This window comes from Hirundo rustica, chromosome 11 (assembly GCF_015227805.2).
Source record: "Hirundo rustica isolate bHirRus1 chromosome 11, bHirRus1.pri.v3, whole genome shotgun sequence".
NCBI lineage: Eukaryota > Metazoa > Chordata > Aves > Passeriformes > Hirundinidae > Hirundo > Hirundo rustica.
The window spans coordinates 4,495,994-4,521,576 of NC_053460.1; the positions used below are offsets into that span (position 1 = coordinate 4,495,994).

Genomic DNA, 25,583 nt, shown 5'->3' on the forward strand with positions numbered 1-25,583 from the left:
TATGCACAGCGAAATCCTCTGAGGACTGCTCCCATCCTGTTGTTAACCGGGAATTTCACACCCTGCTTGTCTTTCTTTTGTACCTCCATTTGTGGAGAGCACAGAGCCCAACAGTGCTATGGCAATATGTGCAGGGTGACATACCAGCTCCTTTAACTCCCTCTGCCTCTCACACAGCTGTTCATACATTCTCTTTCCCACGTCTGTGCTTTCCAGGGTGGAGATGATCTGGAGCTGGGTGTCATTATTGTCAATGATGTTGTATTCCAGCATCAAACACAAAATCTAGCAGCAGAACAAAAGGAGAGTGGTCAGTGCAGGGCTTTCATTCCATTTCTTTCAAATATCCTAATTACACTGGGCATGGTGGTTTAAATTCCTGGGTAAGTTTTTAGAGCATGCACTATGGAGGTTAGATTAGAGGATATCATAGCAATAATTACGGCCCTTCCAACACATGAAATTAATTTTTTATTTGTAAAGAATGAAGTGTAATCTCCAAAAGCCAGCCTGTCTATCCTGCCTCCCATTAGTGCTCATTCCTTCTGACTGAGAGGTGCAATTATTTGCATCAGACCTGGGGGATGGCTCCATGCCCCAGCCCTCTCCAGATCAGGTACAATCGATCCAATATTGCCCAGGTCCATGGGCTGGGCACTGGCAGAGCTGTGACACTGCACACCAGCACCAGCAGAGCCAAGCAGCTCCTTAAGGGCTGGATTTTCCATCCCTAAGTGCTGGGGTTTCTGTGTGAGGTGTACCCAGTCCACGAGGCAGATGGGTAAAGGGCAGAGAGGCTCCGAGAGAGGCTGCTGTGAGCTCACTGCTGTGGCCAGGACATCCCCCACCTCACTGGGACCTCACCCTGGGGAAGGGACTGCCAGGAGCAAGGCAGATCCCAAGGGATTATTCCAGTGGGTCACACAGATTTAAGACACAAGCCACCCCTCCACGCTGCCTTTCCTTTCAGCTGTGTATCATGCCATTGCAATTAAAATGCAAAGCTTTTATTCCCTCCACAATTTCAATTATTTTTAATGAAGAAAAAAAAAATCCCCAGCAACACTATATTCAAATGCATTCAGCATGCTCCTTTATTTACTGGATTAAATTAGCATGCACAGATCTAAGTCAATGAAAAACTGTAACTCCTTCCATCTATTTATCCGCTCTCTTTCTGCTGACAATGACATTTATCAAGAAACTTCTCTGAAGAAACCCAGAAAAATACGTATAAACTATTAGCACAACAAAAATAACAAATCACAAGCATAAAAACTGTGTATTATTGCAAGAAAATAAGGCTTTATAAAGGCCTTTCCTGTGCACTGTTCATTTTGCAGGTGGCAATACAAGAATCAGGCACTTCATCATGGAAAAGCCTTGTGATCTCTCACCACAGCCCGCACCACCATGGCCATTTATTTCCTACCTTCATCTCTCCAGCTGCATTACAGCAAACAACCTCTTTCTCCAAAAATTCATGCACCCACCTTTCATTTAATTCACACTCAGATCTACAGAACAACATCATTCTGTTCCCCTTCATTGAGAAAAGCACAACCACCCACTGCTGGTGTTTGATATAACACAAACCTGTGGGAAAGGCACTGTGAACCTGAACACTGCTCATAAACCTCTATGACCACATGGGTTTAGGGCTTACCTCTACCATTGTCTGGTTACCCCTCAAAGCCAGCAGCATGCAAGGTCCCAATTTATTTTCAGCCAGTGAAAGCAGGAACTTCTTTGTTTTATAGCAGGATCCCATTAAAATATGCACCTATTCAAGAAACAGAGGTAAAATCAGAGGTGTAGGCCTAAGAAACACTCTGGAAGGGATATTGTTAAGCAGTCAAAAAGTGTTAAGTATTTGCAATAAACCTAAAGGAATGAAGGCCCTCTTTACAGTTAGGGCTGCAGTGTCTCAACAGCTTTACTGCTGAATGGAAGTGACTTTTTGAAGAAGGTGATGCCCAGTGAGATCTGAGGGACTGGGAAGTTTTTCTCCATAAAGGAGCCCAGCTGACAGCCTGATAGAAGCTCCCCAGGAAACATCAGAGCAGCTGTGCAACTGCCCCCATTCCCAGTAACCTGATGAACCCAGCCCTAGGGGAACCACCGGGATTTTGCTTTCGAATGTCCGCGCCTCGGTTTCTCTGGAAATGCCAGCTGGGGAGCAGGGGCTGGGTGGGCTGGGTGGGCTGGTAGGTAAAGGGCAGTGCTGCTGGCAATCTGCTGGCCTTGCTTAAGGGGTGGGGACAGACAAAATCACCTGGTCAGGATGAACAGACAGGACCTGACTGGGGAAGGAAGGGCTGCTTTAAGAAAATCTGGCAGTCTTGACCACTAAGTCAGAGATGACTTCAAGGGTTTTCATGCTCTTGGGCCACTATCCTGCTTTCTCTTTTGCTCAGTTTTCCCTGAAAGGAAAGAACTGCTGAGAACATCCCCTGGTGGACACTCCTTTGAGTCCTTGAGCTGACAAAACTGTTCTGCAGACTCCCTGCAAGCTCCTGAAAGCACCGTGTGATATCACATAGTAACACCTACGGCAGAAAGGCGAAGCCACTTGTACAAATCAGGTATGTCTCTTGTCAGAAAAGAAGTTGGTCATATTATTTCCAATGTAAAAGCCTTCGAGATTAAACGCAGGGAAGTCTGGGTTCCTAGAAGAAAGTCTTGTTTCATAGCCCAGAGGGCTGATTGACCATTTGCTGCAGAGCACTACGTGAGAATTTGCATTTTCCAACAGCCTAGGCAGGAAGAGCTCCATTATGTGGACTCAACATCAGCACTACTCTACAATAACCTTGTAAATACATTCTTGCCCCCGCTGGCTCATGGCATTGCCTGCACAATGTTCAATACTGCTGAAAATATCACAACCATGACATGATGAGGTCAACTCTATGTGAATCATGGCTTCATTACCAGCAAGCTCTTTAGAAAAACAGAAAACGGTTTTTTTTTCCTTTAAGCATCCATCAGCTCAGGTGGCCTTTAAAAATGTGAACCTCCAAGCCAAAAGGGATTTAACTTCATGTAGTTTTCATTACTTTTTTTAGAGGTTTTCTTGAGCAATGGAAAATACTGATACTGACAGTAAAGTAAGGAGCATCTCAGAACAGGGTGTTTTTCCAACTTTATGGTTAGTCGTTAGCAGCTCTTTAAGTATTTATCAACATCCTTGCAAAGGGCACGGAGTCCTGCATATTAATGTGTGTTAGCATTGTGCTTTCTCATGCACGCCATCTCCTGATGCTCATAAATATCCTGAGCCACAACAGCTCTCAGGAGAAATGATACAGTTCTGAAGCAATTTTCTTTTCAAAGATAAAAGGAAGATGAACAGTGAAACTTTTTGTAAACACTCTTCTTCCATTATCAGTTTCAGAGGTATCTGATCCATCTGAATTCAAGGGTATAGACAGACATCTATGTTCTTTATGTCCCAAAATGTTCAGCACGTGGGAGATGCACAAAGTGTAGAAAGTCACTTCCCTATGTACCCAAAGCCAACTTCAACAAATGTTTTCCCCCTTACCAGGGAAACACAGTATTATAATTTCCATCTTACTTGGTATAAGGAGAATTAATAGAGAGACCTACGTGGCTTGACCCAGGTTGCACAGGGAGACAGTGCTTAAATCACATCACCGATTAAAACCTGTTATTTTCTGTCTAGCCCTTGTCAGAGTTACAAAAGAAATAACGACTGGAAATGGAATGCTGGTTTCTAATTGCACCTCTTCACAACAATGTAACTGGGCATAGACACTGATAACACCTTTTTCTATCTATTCATCCATCCTTTGATTAAGCCAATGTAACTGTTGGTTTTAACTTCCAGGGTAGCTTATAAATGTAAACTAAAGGCACGGATGCACAGAACAGTCCATCTCCCAGTATTCCATGTTCTCTCAGAGTGTTTTTTATACAAAGACAGATCTTTATAAATACAAAAATACATACATATGCACAAGCATCGTTTGTGCATTACTCTACCAGTGAGAAAACATGCCGAGGTTCTAAAAGAGAACAGCAATGTGCTAACCAAACTGTGACTGCAAGGGAAGTCAATGGATTTGGTGGCAGAAAGATCTGGATTTTCTGGTCAACACTCGTGGTTAATGAAATTGTGATTTTGATAATTTATTTTTTTGACAAGAACAAGTAAATCTTGTTACTGCTGATTAGGCATTAGCTACTTATTGCAGAGAAGAGGTTTCTAAACTCACGTCACTGCAGACACGTACCATACTGGCAAAGAGCTCTCCATCATCATCACAGGCCACTCCCCCAGGGCTGTAGAGCTGGAACCAGCCGTCTTTGCCAGCCCTCACACTCAGCAAACACGAGTGGACCTGCCAAGAAGTGAACACATTGGGAAGGTTACAGTTCCTGCCAATAACCACCAGCATCTCCCACACCGTGCCAAAAGTAACTGCAAAGCCAGGGACTGCTGGAAATTTCATGGTTAATATTCCAATCTGCAGAGCTGCGGGCCAGTCCCCGCTCCCAGAATCCATTTTTTTCAGTATAACCAAGAGGGAAGCTGCATCCTCCCTGGTTGCATGGCTTTTTTCATTCCCTTTACACAAATCAAACACGAAATGGCTCCAATCTAGAACAGCTCGTTTCACTTGGAAAAAAAACCCACCAAAAAAACCAAACAAAAAAACCCCACAAATTTCTCAGCTTCTGTCATTTTCCCCCTGCCCTCCCAGCATGTGTGTTTATACATCTGATGTGATCTGCACACCAAGTGTGGTGGCTGATGGTTTGCTCAATCCAATCATTAACAATTCTTATTACTCCTGCTCTAATAAAATTGGACCAGAGTCGGGGTGAAGGAAATCCACAGGGAAAACTCAACAGGGATACATAACACGGAAGCTGCACTGCAGAACTGGCACCAGTGAGCAACCATTAGTCTAAATTTGGCCCACAGTAGAGATTACTATATTTAGACCCTCAATTTAATAGAGAAGTCATAATTAAGCTTTATTTTTTCCTTTTTTTTTCCCTTCAATTGAAGAAACAGAAGTTCCATTTCAATTTTTGAGAGAGGTGTGTGGGGGGGGGGAGGTAAATTCTTTCCTCTGGGCACAGAATGCTAGTGACAGATGAAATCCTGGTGCCATTCTAGGACAAGAAGGTCTCTTCTGACAAGAGTAACTACTGCTCCCAAGAGCTAAACCCATAAAAGTAAGGAGTTCTGGGCACTGATGATACAGCTTCACCCACAGTTTGGGGGAGCTTTCCTGCCTTTATGCCAAAAGCAAGAGTCACCGTGGATGAGAGGTTCCCTCTGACTCAGCCAAAGCTGATGATGCTGAGCAGGCTCCGAGTGCAGCTCCGAGGCAGCAGCCACCACGAGGCCCCAGCATCACACCTCCCACCCCAGCATCACACCTCCCACCCCTTTTCTGCTGCCAGTTCATGAGAATTACGGTCACTTGCACCAAACGTAGCTGAAACGCAGCTACAGAAAACCTGTTATTTTTGTAAGCTGCGTGGATCCCTGGATTTTGCTCCCATTTTTTTTTTTAATACTGAAGATGCAAAGCTCTGAGTGATCCCACAGGGGAGGAAAATCTTGCTGGTTGCAGTGTACTGCAGGACGAGGACATCAGCTGATGCCAGACAAGGAGGTGACAAGAGATCAACCTCACACATAAACCACCCTGAGAGGCCACTGCTCCTGAAGAGACTTAAACCACACCGTGTTTGGGAACAAACTACTTAAGGAGAGATCTGAACAAGTGCAGTTGCAATCCCTCCAACTAATACTCTGTGTGAACTGCCAGCAAACTCACTTCTTGCCTCGGGTCTTCTGCAAATCTCTGAATCACGTATTTCAGCTCCCTGAAAAAAATAAGAGTAACAACGACAAGAATAAGCAGTTGGTTGTTGCAGTATTCGCACAGGTGTCAAATTTCATTTGAATAACACCTGAAGTTAAGATATATTAATGCACTTTAGACAGAATCGAGTTAAACTCCTTCCACAGGAGGGAAATATGATGCCTAAAAGTGATTACCAAGGACAGTGTCTGTTCACATAGCCTAGAAAATGTTTCAGAGATGTGCACTGACAAACTCCTTTGTAAATTCTATCAGCACCCAGTGGCTTCAGGCCTTGGGCTCCTGCTAGCACAATAAATTACAAAGAAAACTTTTTATTGCTAACAGAACATGCCTGCAGCCCTTCACAGATAAAAGCTATTGGAGACACAATACTGAATAATGCATCATTGCTATTATTGACTAGTACAAGTATTTATTCAATAAAACAAAGGAGCCCCAGAAACTTACTTCGTGAATTTCTCATGTGCGAGAGCCCTGAAATATAAAACAGAAAACAGAAGAGTATGAGGATCTGAGAGAAGGGAGAGAGGGGAAAAAAATGCCCAAAAAACCAAACAAGCACTTTTCAGTTCTTTCCAGATAATAAAAAGACTTGCTAAGCAACTGCAGCACAAAAAGTTTCAAAAAATCAGATAAAGCCTCTTTCATTAACCTAGGGGGGAAAATTACTTGGAACAAATCTTGCAGCTTTTCTTGAGTCTGTCTTAGGCAAGGCTCTGACTAATGTCAGTGGGAACTTTGGGTCAGAAGAAAGTAAAAGAAGACTTACAATACAATCATATAATTACAACCAGAGTTTTGCCTACCTCCAAGAGCCAGGCGTATTCTTTAATCGCAATGCAATTAGGGTATGGTCACAACTAATTAGCACCATACATCAATAGAGCAATTAACGGTCATTTTGTGAAGCACCTTGCATCATGGTGTGGTTTACAGCTCCCCCAGGACTCACGTTTGACTTAGGTAATGATGTCCCTGTTACCTGTCTCCAAGCTCTCACTGCAGCCCAGGTAACCTGGCATGGAGGATCACACCTCTGTGATTCAAGACATCAGGTCATTAGGGGATGTGATAAGCCAGCAAATTGTACAATTACAGGCTGTAATTCTTGTCCGTGGAGGTCTGCACTTTATAAACACCACTGCTCATTAATAGGTTTCTGAGGGAGCTGGGCTGATCCAGGGCAGCTTCTTCATTTAATGCAAAGCACAAACGACAGGAGTCTCTGTGACGCCAGTGAAGCATCCTCCTCCTCCACTAAATCTCTCACTTTGCTCTCCTCCTCACCAGCTTTCCTTCCCTTCCTGTCTGCCTGTCTCTAGTTAACCATATTTCTTTCCAGGATCATCTGAGAGAAACGGGGAAGGAAGTTGTACATGGGGTTCACATCCCTCTGCATCAGCCAAAGTCAACTTCAGTTTCTAAATCGATACTAGAGGCACAAAGCTCCTATTACCATCACTTTTTACTTGACGTACATTTCACCATAAAAAACCAGCAACAAGAACAAGCCAGGAAATACTAAGACAGTGCAAACTCACTCCTTGGGAAACGGGATGGGTTGAAGCAAGCTGGCCAGGGCTGGTCTCCAGTCATCGTAGTCTGACCTGCAAAATGAACATTTTGGTAATAGATTGCCAGGTTTTAAGTATGGTTTGCCAACAGTTAGTTCAAGGAGTTAAAAGCTTTTTACTGTGGGCACCAATAACCTTTCTGGTTTACTGAAGCACTCTCAAAATCTACAGTGACATTTCCCTTTTCTGTTTCAGCACATTCTCCATTGAGGCACAATAAATCTGGTATTTACAGTGACCTCCAGAGAGGCCTTCTTTATGTCAATTTAAAGACATTTGCTGTTTATGAAACCTGTTGACATTTAATCACTAAGTAATACTTTCATCTAAGCTGGTAGAGCAATTACCAGACCACTGCTATTTGCAGCTCTTCTCTACATTTAACTGGAATTTTTCTTTGCTGTAAGACCTAAGCCCATTTGTAAAAACCAAGTTACCCCCAAATCCACTTCTGACACAAAACCCACCAGACCCATCAGTAATAATGAGTACACACAGAAGTGAATCTCATCTGGGCTGGAACACTTGGGGATGTCTTTAGAAACAAAGCAGAGGAGCATGCCACCTCCTCTTAGTGCTGCTACCTTCTGGATTTCAGTGTTAAAAAGCAGAGTATTGGCTGCAGCTTACTGGAAACTTGGCACAAAAGTGTGATGTGTCTTTGGGAAGGAACGAAGTGTAATGTTCTCAAATGGACAGTATCTACTGATAGCATTACAGACAGACAACATATGCACAGGAACTGTTCCAAAAGAAAGCAAAGGGAAAGTTCTAGCTCAGAGAGATTGAAGATGGATGCATTTCCAAAAGCCTCATCCATCTTTTGAACCACATAAACCAGGAATGTCCATAAAATAATAACACACATGATGTTGAATAATCCACAAAGATGCGTTGACAGAAAAAGAAAATTTAAATTCATGAGCAGGGCACTCTGAAGAAGCAACATGCAGAGAAGTTTCACTTGAATGGAGAATCATGATGTAAAAAACAACCAGGGAAGCAGTTCTCACTTGCCCGAGAGCAGTATGAGTTCAGGTTACACAATGTGTGATATGTCATGCAACAACCAACCCACAAGGATCACTGTGACCTGAAAGCGGTTCAGTGCATTAAAAACCAGAAGAGCACGTGTGAAGTTACAGTAATCCAAAACAGAAACCTCAAGCCCCTGCCAGTTGTGGTAGAAGCCAGTGAACCTGAATTTCTCCTCCATGAAAAATTCTGTTCTCAGGCCTAAACCAGGGGAAACTCTGAGACAAGGGTGTCTCACAACCCTAAAGCCAGTGTGAGTCAGTGGCAGCAAGATCACCTTGTGATCACCTATTCATAAGGCTCCTTCCTGAGACAAAAAGTCCCTCACCTGCTTAGCCACTGAGCAAATAAGGAAGATGATCAACTCTGTTTAATGTCTCAGAACAGCAAGACATGAAGCAGAACTTCACTACAGGGGTTGTTCTTCCATTTAGTCAGTGTAAAGTGAATATCCTGACACACCTGAGGATGGGGCTTGTCATATAAACTGAAATACAGCAAGGAAACCTCTGACACAGCATCTCCAAGATGAGCTCTCTGCGTTCTTTCAACAAAGCTTTGATTAATTAAAGCTATCTACAAGATTATTCATTGTTCCTGGCCTACAGACACCTTGAATGGGTCGGTGACACAGAACTCTGGCCTGTGCTCAGGTTCAGCTGAGAGTCTCTTGTTTAAATACCAGGTCTCTGTAGGAGAGAGCTGATGCAACCTAACTATAGCTGCAGCCCTGAGAAGTGCCACAGGTCTCACCACACAGCCTGGGTCTCACTTGGTTTGTACATTTTATTTTATTTAACTATGCATACCCTTTAGAAATTCCTAGCTGATTTTATTCTAAAAACAACACATTTTTACTGGTAAATACAAACAACTCTAAAAGCAGATTTTTGAGCATGGGAGACTTGGAAGTCGAAAAGCTGAGTTGGAAAATTCAGAGGTGTTAAAGGTGCTTCATTTCACATAAGATACAGCACATACAAATCTTTTTTAACAGAAGGTTAAAAGCTGAGACTCACTTTGAGGCTTAGCTCCTGTGACATCTCAGGCTAAGTGTTATACCACTGAAGTTCCTTCTTGAGCAATCTGGAGAGCTGTGATTACTAATAATATGAACCAATCAATTTTTCATGGCTGAGCTTCAAAGGAAATTGCGAGTAAGAAAAAAAGTTGTTTTGTAATAGAATGAAACTGCAGACAGAATGAGACAGTATCACTCTGACTTTTCTCAAAGCTGGGGAGCAGGACAGGTCTGTGAGAGGGCAGTGAAAATAAATCAGTCTGCTTCCCCAGGAGGAGAAAGAAGAAAGGAAGGAAACCACCTCTTATTGAAATATACAAAATTTGGTTGCGTGAGTGGGACCTGAACATAAAATCTGCGCAGTCTGTAATCCCTTCAATCTGAGCTAGGATACATGAAACAAACACAGCACAAGAATAAAACTAAACTACTTATTAAAAGCCTACGGTGTTTCTCCTCCTCCCACCTATTCCCTTTTCAAAAACATTTTCCTTCTGTCTGTGCTCATCTCATCGGCACTCTTCTTTCATTTCAGACAGTTCCTTTTTTCCTTTTTTTTCTCAGTCCATTCAAAGCTCCAAGACAAGACAGAAGTGTTTGAAGCAGGGAAAGAAAGGGAGATGGATTAGTTCTGGTTGCAGTTAACAACCACTGCAATGAGGCAGACAAAGAGGCTGGGCCAGGAGAAGGAGGGAGCACAGAGCCACAGGGAGATCCTGGGACAGCGCCTGTGACAAACTCCCTTCCCAGCTCTTCAAAGGGCACCGAGCTCAACACTCATCACACAGCTAAATCCCAGCACCAGCCTTATAAAAGGGGAAGAACGAGTTCCCAGCTCTGGTTCTGGCAGGATTTGCCATTCCAGGTGGGCAGCACAGCAGCCAGGCTGCAGCCCGAGCTGCGGGATCCCGGGGGCGTCACGGGGCCGCGCGGTGACAGATCAGAGCCATCGCCTGCCACTGCACGCAGTGGAAGCTGTCCTAGGGGCCTGGCCAGAGCACAGAACAACCACATTAATTAAATAATCCCCGACTGCAGCGACTTTGCCTCGGGGCCATCATCGCTCCCGGCCTGCCAGCAGAACACATTTTCCTTCCCCGGGATCACCTTTCACCAAAATGAAAAACCTGCCCGCGTGTCATGTGCGGCACAAACAATCCAAAACACACGAGCAGCCCAGGGCAACCCCGATAAACATGACACAGGATAATCCCCTTGGGATATTCAGAGCATGCCGCTGACCTATTGGGGAATGCAGAGCAGCCAGGGGAAGCTCCAGTGGGTGCTTGTGTTCGGAAAGCCGTGGCTCTCATCTCTGAGGCGCTGCGAGCCCCAAGTCCTCGGCTTTTGGAGGATAATGAAGAGACAAGAGCAACGAAGCAGCTTGTTCTCCAGACTGAGCAGAGTGACAAGGTAACCTCTGTTGTCAGATGATAACGTGACCATACCCTTCCTTCCCGGGCTCTAGGTTCAGCTCCCTGAATTGTATGATGAAAGGTTTAGCTCAGGGCACCAGGGCAGGCCGAGAAAAAGCCTCATCAGATCCCTTGTCAATACAAGGCACAAACCTGCTACCTGGTTTGTTTTAAAACAGTGAGGTGCCTTTTCATGCTCAGCCCTCTTTTGAGATGGGCTCGTTTGGCTTTTCCAAATGAAGAAAACCTAGCATCATTGAAAGACCCTAGAAAGGTTCTGTCCTGACTGCTGAGAACAGAAATGGGCTCCACTGCTCACAGTTGGCATGGAAGCACCAGGAAACAGCAACACAAGGTTGCCCAAAACAGGCTCTGACATTGGCCCCAGAGAGGGCTACAAGTGTCTGGACATCTGGACGGACCCTTGCCACTACAGGCAGCCATGGAAACAAAAAATAACACAGACAAAGGGTAACAGCTTATGATACAACACTGACAGAGCTTCCCCAAGAGGGGTCTGTTCTCACAACCAGTTGACCTTGCTATTTGTTGACCCAGATTTCACTGCAGAGACAGTTTAAGTGTCTCCCCACCCCCTGGAGCCAGTGGGGTCCTTCAGGTGAAAGAAAAACTTTGAAGTTCTCCAGCCCACGGAGTGGACCCATGGCCCCTTCTACTGCAACTTTCTCTACCCATGGCTCTCCTGTTCAAGCACAAGTCTGGCTGTACAAGACATTCCCAAATGCATGGAAATGCTAACGTTCAAGTAGGAGCTGGGCAATGCTGAGCTGTTCTCAGAGCCTCTAATTTAATAGGATGAACAGAATTTTTTCAATTAATTTAGTGCGTTTTCTACGCACCAGTTGAAGACTTGTAGCATTCAGGAGGCATTGGCTGGTGTCAGTAACACGACCAGGGTCCAGAATGAGTTACAGAATATCGACATAGAAGTTTGATCCACTTTTGAGTGCAGGACCAAAATACTATGTTACCCTAGAGACTGTGTCTCCTTTAAAATCTGTCCAGACTTTGGGTCATTTGCCAACATCTTTAAAATCATGATTTAGTATTTTTCTTTAGTATGCAATAGTTGCATTTTGTTACTTAACTACATTAGAAAATGGGTCAAAGATGTTCTAGGTGCTGTAAGAGCCCCACAGACAAACTTCCTAAACTGCCCATTTAGCTTTCTGTGCAAAAACTGATTTAAGTGATTGTTAAATATCTTCATCAATATTAGAACTGAGTGTTTCCCCCAAAACATGAGCACTGTGTAAGGGTTAGGTGAACAATAAAACATCCTCTGTTGAAGCTACTGTTGAGAATTCTTATTTGCTAGACTTCCAATAATTAAAATTTGCCTAAATAAATTACTCCCTGCTGCCCTAAGTTAATTATGTAAAAAAGATATCGTCGCTGGTGACTCTCTTGTTTTGATGATGATACTGAGTCAGACACCTAAAAGAACAATCAAACTCAATGCTAAGCAACTTATTTATGTTTGGCTTACCAGTGTTATTAATAAGAACATTATTTTACTGGATGCCCGCTGAGAGCTCAGCTCCTGGATAGCAGTTGTTTTATAATTAATGTTTTCTTCCTACTGGCATGTTCTTCAACTCTCTTTCTTCATATTCTCAGATTTTCAAAGTACAGTAATAGTAGTTCATGCAATGGAAACCCTTTGCTCAAGAAGAGTTAGAGCTTGAAAGTAATCAGCACCACAACAGCATTATCTTGTCTTTTTGTTAATAATTACAAGCCCACCTAGAATGCTTTTCCATCACAGGTTTCAGCATTTACAAAACAACATTGAAAATCTTTACCTATATTTTACAAATAAGGAAAATGAGGCCTTTAAAAGTGATTTATCTAAAACCTCCCACTGAGCCAGTGGCAGGATCAGGAGCAGATTCTGCATTACTGCTTTCAGGCACTCCAAAAACCGAGGGATGAACAGGAATGGAAGGAAGGAAACTCAAACGAGTGGAGCTACAGGCAGGGCTCTGCCCGAGGAGCTGCCCTAAATCCTCCCACGTTCTGACTTCTCAAGCAGGGTGCAGGCTCTGGCAGGGCTCTCTGAGGAGAGCTGCACCAGTTCTGTGTTATCACTGGTCCCTCACTGTGAGGTTTCATCTTTCAGAACTCCTGTTGTACAAGCAGAAAAAGCTGCCCCATACCTACAACACCATTACCAGTAACACGTTCCCATTTTCACTGCTGCTGTTGAACAACTTGATTTTTAAAATGATAGGAACCGCACCAAAAAAAGAGATTGCTTTAAGGTATGGAGAGAAATGAGTTCTTCGTGTAGCAAATTAAATGGGAATTGGGACCTGGCATACCAAATGTTTAAAAGTGGAGAGATTGTGAGGAGGAACACGCCCATTTGTGCATTTGTTTGTAAGTGTGTGTCAGCTGCATGATGAAACCAAAACCGTCAATGCTTAGTGAGTCAGCATCCAAACCAGCAGCAGGACTGGGAGAGTGCACAGTGTTTATGGAAAACAGGGAGAGCCAAGGGGACAGGAATAAATACACGACGTGTTCAGGGTAGCACCTGGGTGCGTGGAGACTTAGAAGCCCCCAGACGAAGCAAAGCCAGATGCTGTGGGTTTTTTAATGCAATCATTTTTAAAGGCAGAAGAACCTAGGCCACAGGGAAAAAAAATATACAGAATTAGCCTTCACAGCAACTTCCTGCTCAAGAATCTAATGGGAACAGTATCTGGTGTTCACTTTTCCTGTCAGTTTTGAATGAGTGCATAAGTAATTGCAAGTCAGCTGTGCAGTGAGTGGAAGAATGATGCTGCAAATTTGTACTATGTATTTTGAAAAAAAATTAAAATGTAGGACAAAACCTTCATAGACTCTTCCATCACAGCAGTTTGACTTAATTTTATTCCTTGAGAGTATAGCCCCAGATGTGCATTTGTCTGCAGTGTAGGCACATGTCCGTGGTTTATAGCAGAGTCCAGATTTCACCCACCATGTCTTGGATTCTAAGAAGTTCAACTATGACTTCATTAAGCTTACACAGTTTAAAAATAATTAATGTACAAGTTTAACAGTTTGCCACAAAACATACTGCAACTCAGTATCAGAGCTAGCTGTCAAAGTCAACAAAGTTGTTTTACTGCACTTCCATTACAAGCTCCCATTCTGCAGTCCACTTTTTCTGTTATTCCTTTTCATTTATTTATCCAGAGAAATACCAAGCTTTTCCTGAAGTACATTTTCCGTTATATTCCTGTTTAAGATATTCAGAAAATCTGCCTGCCAGCAATCACCTTGCCACCATTTTGTGGCAAAGACCATTTGAACACCTGGGGCCTAATACAGGCCCATTGCACCAAAGCAGCTGGACAGAGAGTCCTCTCTAATACAAGCAAATCTGAGTAAGTCATAAAACTTCCACAAGCACCTGAAGGGAGAACATCTAAGTGAACAAGAACTGCATCCAACTCCTGCTAAGGTCAGGGCAGTGGTGCTGCCTATCACTGCACGAGCACTAAACCTAGCACAGACCTGCCTTTTCTAGCTCTGTCTCGGGCAATCCCTAGAGCCCTGGAGGAGACAAATGGGTTTTTTTATTATTTTTTCTTGGTGGGTAAGAACAAAAACAGAAACCACTGGCACCAACATCCAGTCTTCTGTAAAATGCCTGAGGCTCACTGTACAAATAAGCTTTCCATTTTCATCTTCCTAATGCTATTTTTAGAACATCTTGGCAGTGCCAGATGCCTCTTTCAAAGGCTGGACTCTCCAGAGCTGGAGTTAAGATTTATAACCATTTGCTGGCTAGCCACAGATGTTGAAGACAACAGGCCTGCGGGAGAAAAGCTGCATTCCCCCCCCATTGTTAAGATGACATTGTTCTAAAAATTGCTCAAAACAGCCACTCACAGCATCTTGAGTATTTCCACGTAGCAGCCCAGGATCCTGTCTGCCTGGGCGCTGAGCTCGATGCTCATGGTGCTGCAGGTGGGGCTGACCATCAGGCAGTCGATGAGGTTGGGCTCGCTGTCGTTGCCAACGCCGGCCGTCATCTTCTGGTTGGCCGTGTTGTTGCGCTCCACTTCCACGTGGATCTCGTTGGAAGTGACGATAACTGGTTTGAGACGGGATTCAGTCAAGGTGGCCTCCTGAGAGACCAGGTCAGGACTCGTGTGAAGAAGGCGGAGGGGGAGATTGGGCTTTCGGTCGCACTGCTGCTGGCAGCCGTTCCGGATTTCCTTCAGGCTCGGCGAATTGTCCCGACTGAATTTTGAAAAGAAACAAATCATTTCAGTAGACAGACATACCAGCAGAGAGAGGGAGACAGAGGGCAACCCCGAGAAGCCAGGATTTTTTGCAACTTCCCGTTGCATTTCACCCCGGCGCACCGGATGGCTTTCTTCTGTGCAGTCAGATTACTGAAATCAATTCAAACCATTAAAAGGCTCCAATAGGACTGTTCTGCAGCCCCTATTTGACAAAGATTTGAGCTTTTCATTACTCTAATTGACAGATCAGTTTAGTCTAAAGGTGAACTTTCCTGTCCAAGCTGTGCAAAGCTGTAACAGAATCCATGCCCAAGTATGTATCTGGCTATAGTACATGCCCAGACATTTGTCTGCAGCTTTCACGTCTGGAATTTGTGTTGGACACCGAGCAGCCCCTGTCCGTGCTCTACCATGAGGAAAGTCAGATAGGCATAAACAAACATGAAACATAGCAGAGGGGAACCCTCACTGTCTACTGGAAACTGGCTCGTGTGTCAAGAACTGCGGCGTCTATTTTGCGGCAGGTGAGGAATCAGATTTTCCACAATAACGGAGACAGCGTTGTGAAACCAGCTCGGGTTCAAAGCTGCAGATACACAGGGATTTACACCCAACCCCTTCTTCAAGGTCTCACCCCTGCCTTTCCTCTCTCCCTTGGTGGTACCAGGGAATGAAGGTTCAGCTTCTCCCAGGTCTTCTAGCACACCCATCTCACGCTGATGTTGCTGGGCAGTGCCGTGGGTTTGGAAGTGAATAACACGTGGTCAGCTGGGAATTCGTACTGACCTGTTGATAAATTCCTCGTAACAGGAATAAATGGCAGCTAAGCAGACAGCTACGAGATTTGGCAGGACCCTGGGATGTGGGCACTGTCCCGTTGGACCATGCATGCTGAAAAACAAAAAACAAGGCGAGATCATTGCTGTGGGCAAAACCAGTCAGACAGAACGAGGCGACAGACCTGGACAGGCATCCTTGGGGGATCTTCAGGAGGGACATAACAGAGAGATATTTTAACCCTGTAAATCCAGTGGCCCCATTTGTGATTAATGGTAAGCCGAATCATCAATTTAATTGATGTGGTATCCCTGAATCCTCCCAAAATCCTCCCATTATGAACTTGAAAGTTAACTTGAATCATTCTGCAGAGGCTTTGAGCCTAGATGTGTATGAAGAACATACACACAGCAAAGTCCATTTGCTTGCAGTGTGGAAGTAGGCAGAAAACCCCAGACTTATCTGAGAATTAGCATTTTAAAAAGAGACTTCAGCAACACTGCCTGATGGACTTGATTTATTTGCTGTTTGCCAGTACCAAAAAGCACCAGCTGCTGTTAACAGCCAGTAAAGCAGGGTTGGGAGAAGTAACACACCAAAGCATGAACACAGGATTGGAAATATGTCATAAATTAAATGTTACTAACCTGTGAATAAATTTCTTCACCACCTCCATTCCAGCATTCAGCTCATTCAAAGACAGAATGTACTCCTGAGTAAAGAGCCGCAACCGAGGGCACTTCCCAAAATCCTGTCCAAGAAGGAGAAACTCGGTGAAGATGGTGAATGCACATCAAAACTGTGGCTTTTCAAAAGAAATCAGCTCAAACACAACTGAATTCACACTGCTGTTATGCTGACAAGCTTCAAGAGAAGAGCATCTCTGCAAGCTGATTTAACGTTCTCCCCACAAATAATGACAGCGTTTCCAATCTCCTCTTTCCCTTATACCCACTTTGAAAACAAAGTTCTGTATAATGAAACAAACAACTAAAAACCAAAACATCTCACCTATACTTACATTTGTTTTGCACTTTTCACTTAATATTTTGATTTTGAAATACAATTTTTGGCTGGTGCTTTTGCTTCCACTCCTAACTGCAGATTTTTAGAAGTAAAACTCAAAAAATATTTTATTTCCACGTTGGGCATGGGTATCTGTTATGGTTTTAGAGAAAAAATTTTGACATGCCATCAATAAGCAATCAAGTACCAAACCAGAGATCAGTTTTTTCTCCAGGGATTTTACTCCAGCTGCTCTGTGAATTTGACAGGTAAGCTCAAGAGTTGCTTTCTTTAAATCCTGCAGTCACCTGCTAACTCCTGAATCTCCTCCCATCACCTGCTATTTTTAGATGTGAAAGGAGTAAATTCTGCTGTCTGGTGAGTGTTATTCCACAGCACATTTCCTCACATTTCCACAGGTGTAACCTTATTACACAGGTGTTGCAGAATTACAGAGCTGAATTTCCAAGTGGGGAACAAGGTCCACTGAGGACAAACAAGCACTCCCAGCTTGCTGCCCGTGGAAGTTATCCTGAAAAAAATACACGGCAACTGAAATGTTAAAGAAATGCCACAAATGGTAATGAACTAGTGGTGGTCTGTGAAAGGGATGATGAACTCCCAGGGCACTGAAACCTTCTGTTAAGTCATTTCAGTTTCAGGCACTTCTGCAGCACAACCTGTGGTAAGTTTTACAGCCAGAGGAAAAGACCAGAAACTTGAAACAAGCTTAGGCTGAACAACGCTTCCTCCAAGCCCTAAGTGTCACTCTGCTGGTACTGAATGGCTGCCTGGTAACTTCACCCAGCAAAGGGACTGTGGGCAATCCCACATCATTACAATTAACATCATTAAACTTTGAACAGCTCCTTCTGGCAGCTGCAAACACACTTGATCCAAAGGCAGGGGACTGTGTGTGCTTCATAGAACATTTGATTAATTGCATGGGCATGCCTTGCAAGACAGCTTCTGCAATTGCAATTTGCTTATGAAAGTTTTCAACCTGTCTAGGTGTCCTAAGTGAAGTTGAATCAAAGACCAAGAGATTAAAAAGATGGTATTGCTGACCTCCTTAAAATAAAATATCTCTCTAAATTTAATATAATGAGCTATCATATACCAAGCACAGAAAAATACACACCACCAATACTGTCTGCTAAAAAAAAAAAAAATAAAAAAAGAATAAAAGAAAGAAGGGCTTATATTCAAACACTTGGGCTGAGCCTGTAAACAGCTAAAACCCAAAGGTTTGGGAAGTTGCTGAGCACTCCTCAAACGACTCAGCACACAACAACCTCCAGTCCTGCAGTAACCAGCATTATCACCAAGACAAAAACCTATCCTTATTTTTCTGAGAGGTTAAAATCATAATCAATCCTTGTTCTTTTGAAATGTTAAAATCAGAGATAAATGAGACACTCTTTCCCCATTTTATAGGTAGAAAACTGTGGAGCAAAACTCGCTGGGAGTTTCCAAAGGCCACAGAACAAACTGGAGGCAAAGGTGGGAAGAGCCAGCTCAGTCTCCTCTCCCAAGGACTGCACAGGGCCTCCTGAGGTGATGAAGTTTAGCATCCCCCTAATGAGTAACTTTATTTATGTGCACACACACATTCTCTAAAGCACTATTCAGTACAGAAGTCCCCAGAGAGTGGTAAAGTGCCCAAATCCACTCCAATTAATACCTGACACCATAAATTCTCAGACTACACACTGCGGTGCAGACATGTTGATTTTCAATCTGCAAATGTTAAGTATGGTAAATATACCCAATTCTCTGAAGCTAACCAAATACAAGCATTACACTATGCATTTAGATTTTATTTGAGACCCCTCAAGAGCTCTGGATGCTTTAAAAAAAAAAAACAGTCTGGGATCCAAGAATAACATTTACAGAATATTTCACTGAACACTACAGAATATTCAAAAATGTTTACATGTCTGCAGAGTGCTGGCACAGAGCCAGGAATATGACCTTTTTGCCATCTTGGGCTTTCTACCTAGTTCTGTAAACTAAGGGAGTTAAATAATAAGGTTGGAAAAATTAGAAATATTCACTGTTTTCTACTGGGCTCATGCTAATCACAGTATGACAATGGATGGTCTTTAAAATTATATGTTAGTGAAAAGAAGTTGACTATGAAGTTACAGAGGTTCATCCTTGAGATCACAACTGCCTTAAATATTTTATTTGTTATTCTTTGCCACGGCATTGTGAAGCAAGGCTCCTTCATGTAACTTTAAAACACTGGCAGGAAACTTAATACACCACAAAAGCTGGAGAGCTGGGAAATACCCCAGACGTCAATTAGGAAAGGAATATGGATCATGTAAGAATATTTTCAGAGTTTAGGGGAGGGGAATGTGGTCTACAGGGTGCAAAGCAAAGCAGGGCATTTATTTCAAACACTGACAAGGAACTGATCAGCAGTGAGAAGAGAGAAAGTCTGGGTAAAAACAGCCACACAATGACAGAGTACCTAAATCCTGTCATGAGAAGGAAGAACAGCAGTAGAAAAGCATAAGGACATTCAGGAAACCGAGGTAAGAACTCACTGGACATGAGCCTGAAGAAAAACGGAAACCAAGAGGGCTGGTGGTGTCCTGAAGAAAAAGTGTTGAGGGCCCCAGCTCAAAATGAACAAAGTCCCCATTCTGCTTTTGTTATTTATTTGATTTTAAACTGTTTTAGCTGCAAGGATGGCATGCAGGGAGTAAATAAGGAGCCAAGGGCCAGGTGGGAAAGAGCTGGAGCTGCATATGCTGGCACTGCTGCCAAAAGAAACATCCCTCAAAACGTGGCTTTGCTTAGATGCTTTTGAGGATCCCACTGAAAGCTTATATTAGTTCTGCACTGATGAAGTAACACGCAATTACACGCAGCATTCTCACTTTGGGGGGCAGATTTAGACACCACAGTGCATGACAGGCAACAGAGCAGCTGCTGATCACAAAAGGCACGGCAGTAAAGCTTCTCCAAGTGGCACGAGCACTCACCATGTTGTGTTTGAGAATCCTCTGGACCACCGGGGTGAACACCTCGATCACCACCATGGACCGCGGGCGCTCTCGGCAGTGCTGCAAGAGCAACAGAGGTCATTTTGTGAGCTGCAGGGATGATGGACATGGATCTCCCCTGGCTTCGCAGCCCACACGTGGATTACCCCAAGATTAACAAGATCAAGGCTAAATTAATCTCTCCTGAGGTTAAGGTACTCGTAACACTGCTTCTTCCTATGGATTTGCTGGCATCTAGTAGAAGATTCCCACTGGAGCTCCGAAACTGCAAATTCCCTTCCCTGTCACCTACTCTTCCCAAAACTCACTGCAATGTAGCATTTGGGGTCTTACTGCCAAGAGTTTGAAAAGGAAAGGGGCTGGGGACAGGAATGTACGATCACAGGCAGTGTAATGCCACAAACCTCCCTTCTCTGGGATCCAGGCTAAAAACCTGTGGTGGATCTTGGAAGGTACCAACAACCCACTCTCTCATCACAGGATGAAGTATATAATCATGATGGATCAGTCAGAGTAATTTAGGTTGGGAAAGACCTCTGAAAGTCATCTGGGCCAACTCCCTGCTCAAGACAGGGTCGATTTTGAAGATAAATTCTCCTTTTCATTACCTTGTCCACTTCTGTTCTGGAAGTCCATAACCTGCTTCCCTTCCTGCAACTATACACCCCCCATCACATACATTTACAGACAATTAGGTGCCCATCTCTGAGAGAGATCAAAGGCAAAAAATCCCAAATCAGGAACAAAAATGCATCGTTCTGAGGCTACTGATGACCTAAGAGTGCTTATAAAAATGCAAATCAGAGCAGTTTCTGTAAGTTGACTCAATTTCTGTAAGAAGAAGCAAGTGATGAATAACCCTGGATGGGAATTACAACCACATCCAGAATATTTGACAAATGCATATCCAGCCATCAGTAAGCAAATTTAAGCAGACTTGAAACTGAAACACAAACAGGCCTCAAGGAAAAGTAGTATTTTGAAATCCACAAGGTCTGAAATCCAAAGTACTCTGAAGTTTATGGATAAAGGATACAAAATGCAGCACAGGCACGGATTTACCAGAAAAGAGGCTGAGTCCTTATGATCTTCCCACTGCCTTTACCCAGTGACAAAATGCCATAAGGGCTGAGTTACACACATCTGAACACAGTGGCTCCAGTGATTTCTGCATTAGCTAAACACAGCATGCAGTGGGACACCTCTTGTACCCAGACTGAGGTGTGGGAGTCTCAAAATTTTAACTCTCACACATTATCAGGACAAAACAGTCTGATATACTAAGCATATGATTGTATTTATTGTAGTGGTGCTGTTCACCATTCCAAATCATTGCTTGCTGACCCAAAACTGAACTCAATCTAGGCAGGAGGTAAAAAGTTAAAGAAAAAAAACAACCTCCTGCTCAAGGAACTATATTCATACATATACAACTACGAGATTTCAGAAATCAAAGCTGTTCTGATACCTTGCAGAAGAATTCACAGAGGTCAGGAGGAGGATGGTTGTTTTCCAGCAAAGGTGCAATTGCCTTTAAAAAGAAAGGGAGAAAAAAGAGAAAAACTGAATTTCAAGGTGGCAACCAGAGAAAGCATATTGCAGGGAGGTGTTTTTCTTGGGGGGATAAAAGCTCACTTTTAGAAGAGGACAAAAGTATCAACAGAGAAATTAGAGGTGGGCCATGTGTTTATTTTACAAGTAAGCTCAAGCACACCTCTGCTATGAATCCTCAGGAAAACTCTGCTTTTAATTACACCAGGTAAAACAGGCAAAGGAGTGCAATATTTATAATGGTTTAAATGGAAACAGGAGCAGACCAATTCCTTTAGGATGTAATAAAGCAAGGATGAATGTGGCTCACTGCTTCAGTTAGAACATCTCCGTAAAAGAAAAAAAAACTGAACACCACCACACACATACCCTTTGTGAAGAAGTTCAAGCTCTTTTTTGTGAGAAAGAGTTCACTAAAAGCAACCTAGCATTGTTCTTACCTGGGAGGACCCTATTCATCAAAATCAAGCATCTAACTTTGTAAAAGCTGAGATCAACTATTCCTTTGTTGCTACGCAAACCAAACTGCTTATGCTGGGTAAACACATTAGAGGTCATACCTGCCACTGAGGGGGTAATGAACTTATGCTCTCATTGCTTCCTTTGTAAATTAGAAAATGGCACCAGAATGATATATTCTGTGTGGTGGTGCCTTTGGGGCTTTTCCACTCTTCAGTTCCAGGGATTCCCAGTACCAATTTCAACATAAGACACTAAACACAGCAGCCAGGACATTTTGTGTTAAGCAACCGAACACCAGATATTTTATCTGGATGGCACCTGGGGTTTTACTAAGGCAGCCTGCTTTGGTTTTTGCTCTTCCTCCCATCTCCATCACAAGCCCTGTGAGTCTGCTTGCAGTGGCTGTGTTCCACAGTCACACACAGACAGGTCAAGATTAGTGTGAATTTTAACAAGGAAACCCAAGCACACCTGCAAAGCTCTGTCTGCTTACATGTAAGAACTCTGATACCCATTAGCATGTGCCACCCTTCTGCAACTGTTCACTCCTCCTCTGGTGGTGGCCCAGCCACAGGGGACTGATGGAAAACACCACTCCATCCATCCAGTGAGACCAGAACATCCTCGCTCCCCATCCAACACCTGAGCTCAAGATCCTTCCTGAACCCATCTTTGGGATTGGTTGCTTTAGGAAACAACAACAGAGACGGTCCAGGAGGTCATGGCTGTGTCTCTGTGGTCAGTGTGGCAGAGCTGAGAGCCTGAAAGGACATTTTCCTGTGTTTTCCTCACGAGTGCCATGGTCAGAAGCAGGCACGTGCTGTGCCACGTTGCCCAGCCGCGGCAACACGTGCTTCCCCATCCTGAGCAGGAAGGGATTGGTTGGGATATTGATCTGCCCCAGCACCATCCAGAGAAGGAAAGCTGGTCCCATCTGCATGGCCAAGCACTGTGTACTTTCCACATGCTACATAAATACACAGTATTAGCAATTCTTTCCAGGAATAGCCCGGGTTATCTGGGAAACAGCAGTGAGCTCTGAATGCCCAGGAACTGCCAGCTCCTTAATGGCTTGGGCACACCTACACGGGGCAGGACTCGAACTGAAGGAGCCATCACCCAGAAAAGAGGAATAACACAGCCTGAAAGGACCTTTGGAGGCCACCTGGTTCATGTTCCCTGATCACAGCAGGGTCACCTCACATCTTTTATTAAAAAACCCTTTCCCCAAAAACAACCAGTTGTAACTGGGGGCCTGAACCACCCTTGGCACTAGAGTTAAATGAAAGTTAAAGCAAAGAAAAATAAATGCTACTTCAGAAATTTATCTCAGTGGCTGATCCCAGCTAAAAGGGTATCTTAAACAGCAGTTAAACACAATTAACACCTACTGGCAGCTACCTGCCACCTTGTTATTTTGCAGAAAGAGTCATAGAGATGTGATACAATCAGGTGGTGGTGAGGCTCTAGATTAGATTACTGGGAAAATCTGGAAATTGCCAGAGAATGAAATTAAATCACAGTGATGGGGAACCAAATTCTGATAAACTGTTAAGATTTTATACTTTGCTTCACAAGCAACAGAAGCTGCCATTTGATTCACTTATTTCTATGCCTAAATTCACGTGACCTACAAAAAGGGAAAAAGTTGAAGAGGATATTTTTACAAATAAATTAGCAGGGGGTTAAACTGGAATGACACTTACAAGAGCAATCCCTTGCTCACATACCCTCAGCAATGGAGACACTCTGTATATGGTAGCATTAGCCCCTCAGGAAACTACTCAGCCTAAGGGTTTTATAGGGCACATCTGGAAATGATGGGGTTTGACTATTTAAAGTACATCTACAGATATGGATATTGCTGAGTAGCCTCCTAAGGAGGCCATTTGGAGAGACTGTTAACACTCAGCATGCTGTGCTCTCTCACACAGGCTGATGAGAAAGCTTTATTGTAATTCATCTACAAAACAAGAAAAGAGAAATGACAAAGCCACACAAAAACTAGACAAATGGTTTTCATTCCTGCCTAAACTCAGCAGCATTGGTGGAAAAGCTTTCACTGTTTGCCCTACTTCACTGGGGCAGAGACAGGCACTCACAGAACTGTTATCAAACAGTATAGACTTGTCCTCAGCTTTTGACAGAAAGATACTCACCACAATAATGCTCTCATGGTCTTGAGTGGTTAAGTTGTTGTTCTGAAAGAGTTGAATAGAAGAAAGATGAGTGAGCAAAGAGCACTCGAGTTGGAACATCAGCACACAAAGTCCTCAGCTACCACCAGACACAAGCAGAAAGGCCCCACACCCAATTGCTTATTTTCTGAATAAAAACCATGGCATAAAAGCATTCTCCTAAAGAAGGTGGTACCGTGCCTGCTATGAGCAGTGCTGCAAGCCTTCATTGCTCCTTCAGCTCAGCACACAAACACCAGGATGCCAGAGGTCTCAATCAGTTGAAAAAGTAAAGCCAGTGATACATTTCTTTAAAATGTTTTCTTAGGACAAGCTGTATGTCTCACACAAAAATTATTAAAAGGATGGTTGTGGTGGTTTTCTTTGTGGTTTTCCCGAAATTCTTTCTTTAAGCATGGTACCAGGAAAAGCCGATAAATTGACTGGAAGTCACCTATGCTACCACCTATGCAGAGGAGTTTGCTCTGTGCTTTTTCAGCAGCATGATTGATCCAGAGGTTACAATGGTGTGAGTTGCTAAGATTTTTGACTACTGCAAGAAAAAAACAATAGTGGATTTTTTTGTTTATATCAAATCCTTCCGCTATCATATCAAAACTAAGACAAGAAAAGCCTGCTTGGCATTACATTTCCTGTCCATGAAAAGTTAAATATTTGAAACAGATGTTCTATGAGGAGGATAGATAACTCTGAAGAAAAATGTTTTTCTTTACCAGAATTAGTAAAAATAAAATAACTACACAATTAATTTATTGGGGTGTGTGTGTGTATATATATTGGTACAAAATTATTGGTCATGGAAGCAAAGCCAATGGAATAGAAGCGAAAGGAAGCTTTACCACTGACTTGAGGCATGAGTTAAACCCATGATAAATTTACCACAGATAATTAAAAACCCCCCAAAGAAACGAAAAACCAACCAACCAAATAAACCAAACCAACAAACTCAAGATAAATGGGGCATGCCTTGTTTCTAGCAATCTACATAACATGGGTCAAATTTTCCTTCTCCCCAGCAAGTGCAAACTCCACTCCAATCAGAAGTCACGAGCAGACGCAAGGGCAGAGTTTTGACAGGCCAAGTTAAAATAAAACCCACCCCCAAAGTTTTAACTGTTTGTCTCCCATCTGAGAGCGACAGGAGCCCTGCTGAGGCCGTACCTCTGAGAGCAGCTTGGAGACAATCTCCAGGGGCGCCTGGTGGATGGAGTCGTCCTGCAGCGGGGACGTCAGCGCCATGTCCACCAGCGTCCGGATCTCCTTCAGCACCACCTCCCAGCGGCTGGGGTTACTCAGCACCTTCTTGTACTTGTAAATCTTCTTCTGCAAGACACAGGAAAGGGCCACACTGACACCACCATAAACCCCTTGAATGGAGCTGTGCTTTGTC

The 25,583-nt window shown here is 43.5% G+C and overlaps 1 protein-coding gene across 2 annotated transcripts in view; it reads right to left on the reverse strand.

Annotated features, from left to right (window-relative positions):
• The window catches only part of CMIP (c-Maf inducing protein), a 129,761-nt gene that overhangs the window by 8,969 nt on the left and 95,209 nt on the right, over positions 1-25,583 (reverse strand). For both annotated transcript variants that reach the window (XM_040075342.2, XM_040075343.2), the window contains exons 4-16: positions 25,355-25,516; positions 24,155-24,196; positions 21,451-21,513; positions 19,962-20,042; positions 16,608-16,711; positions 15,970-16,074; positions 14,825-15,178; positions 7,415-7,480; positions 6,321-6,347; positions 5,823-5,871; positions 4,260-4,367; positions 1,667-1,783; positions 145-285 (exon numbers count right to left, since the gene is read on the reverse strand). In XM_040075342.2, coding sequence (XP_039931276.1) covers positions 145-285; positions 1,667-1,783; positions 4,260-4,367; positions 5,823-5,871; positions 6,321-6,347; positions 7,415-7,480; positions 14,825-15,178; positions 15,970-16,074; positions 16,608-16,711; positions 19,962-20,042; positions 21,451-21,513; positions 24,155-24,196; positions 25,355-25,516 — 1,419 coding nt within the window. The remainder of the gene's footprint in view (positions 1-144; positions 286-1,666; positions 1,784-4,259; positions 4,368-5,822; positions 5,872-6,320; positions 6,348-7,414; positions 7,481-14,824; positions 15,179-15,969; positions 16,075-16,607; positions 16,712-19,961; positions 20,043-21,450; positions 21,514-24,154; positions 24,197-25,354; positions 25,517-25,583) is intronic.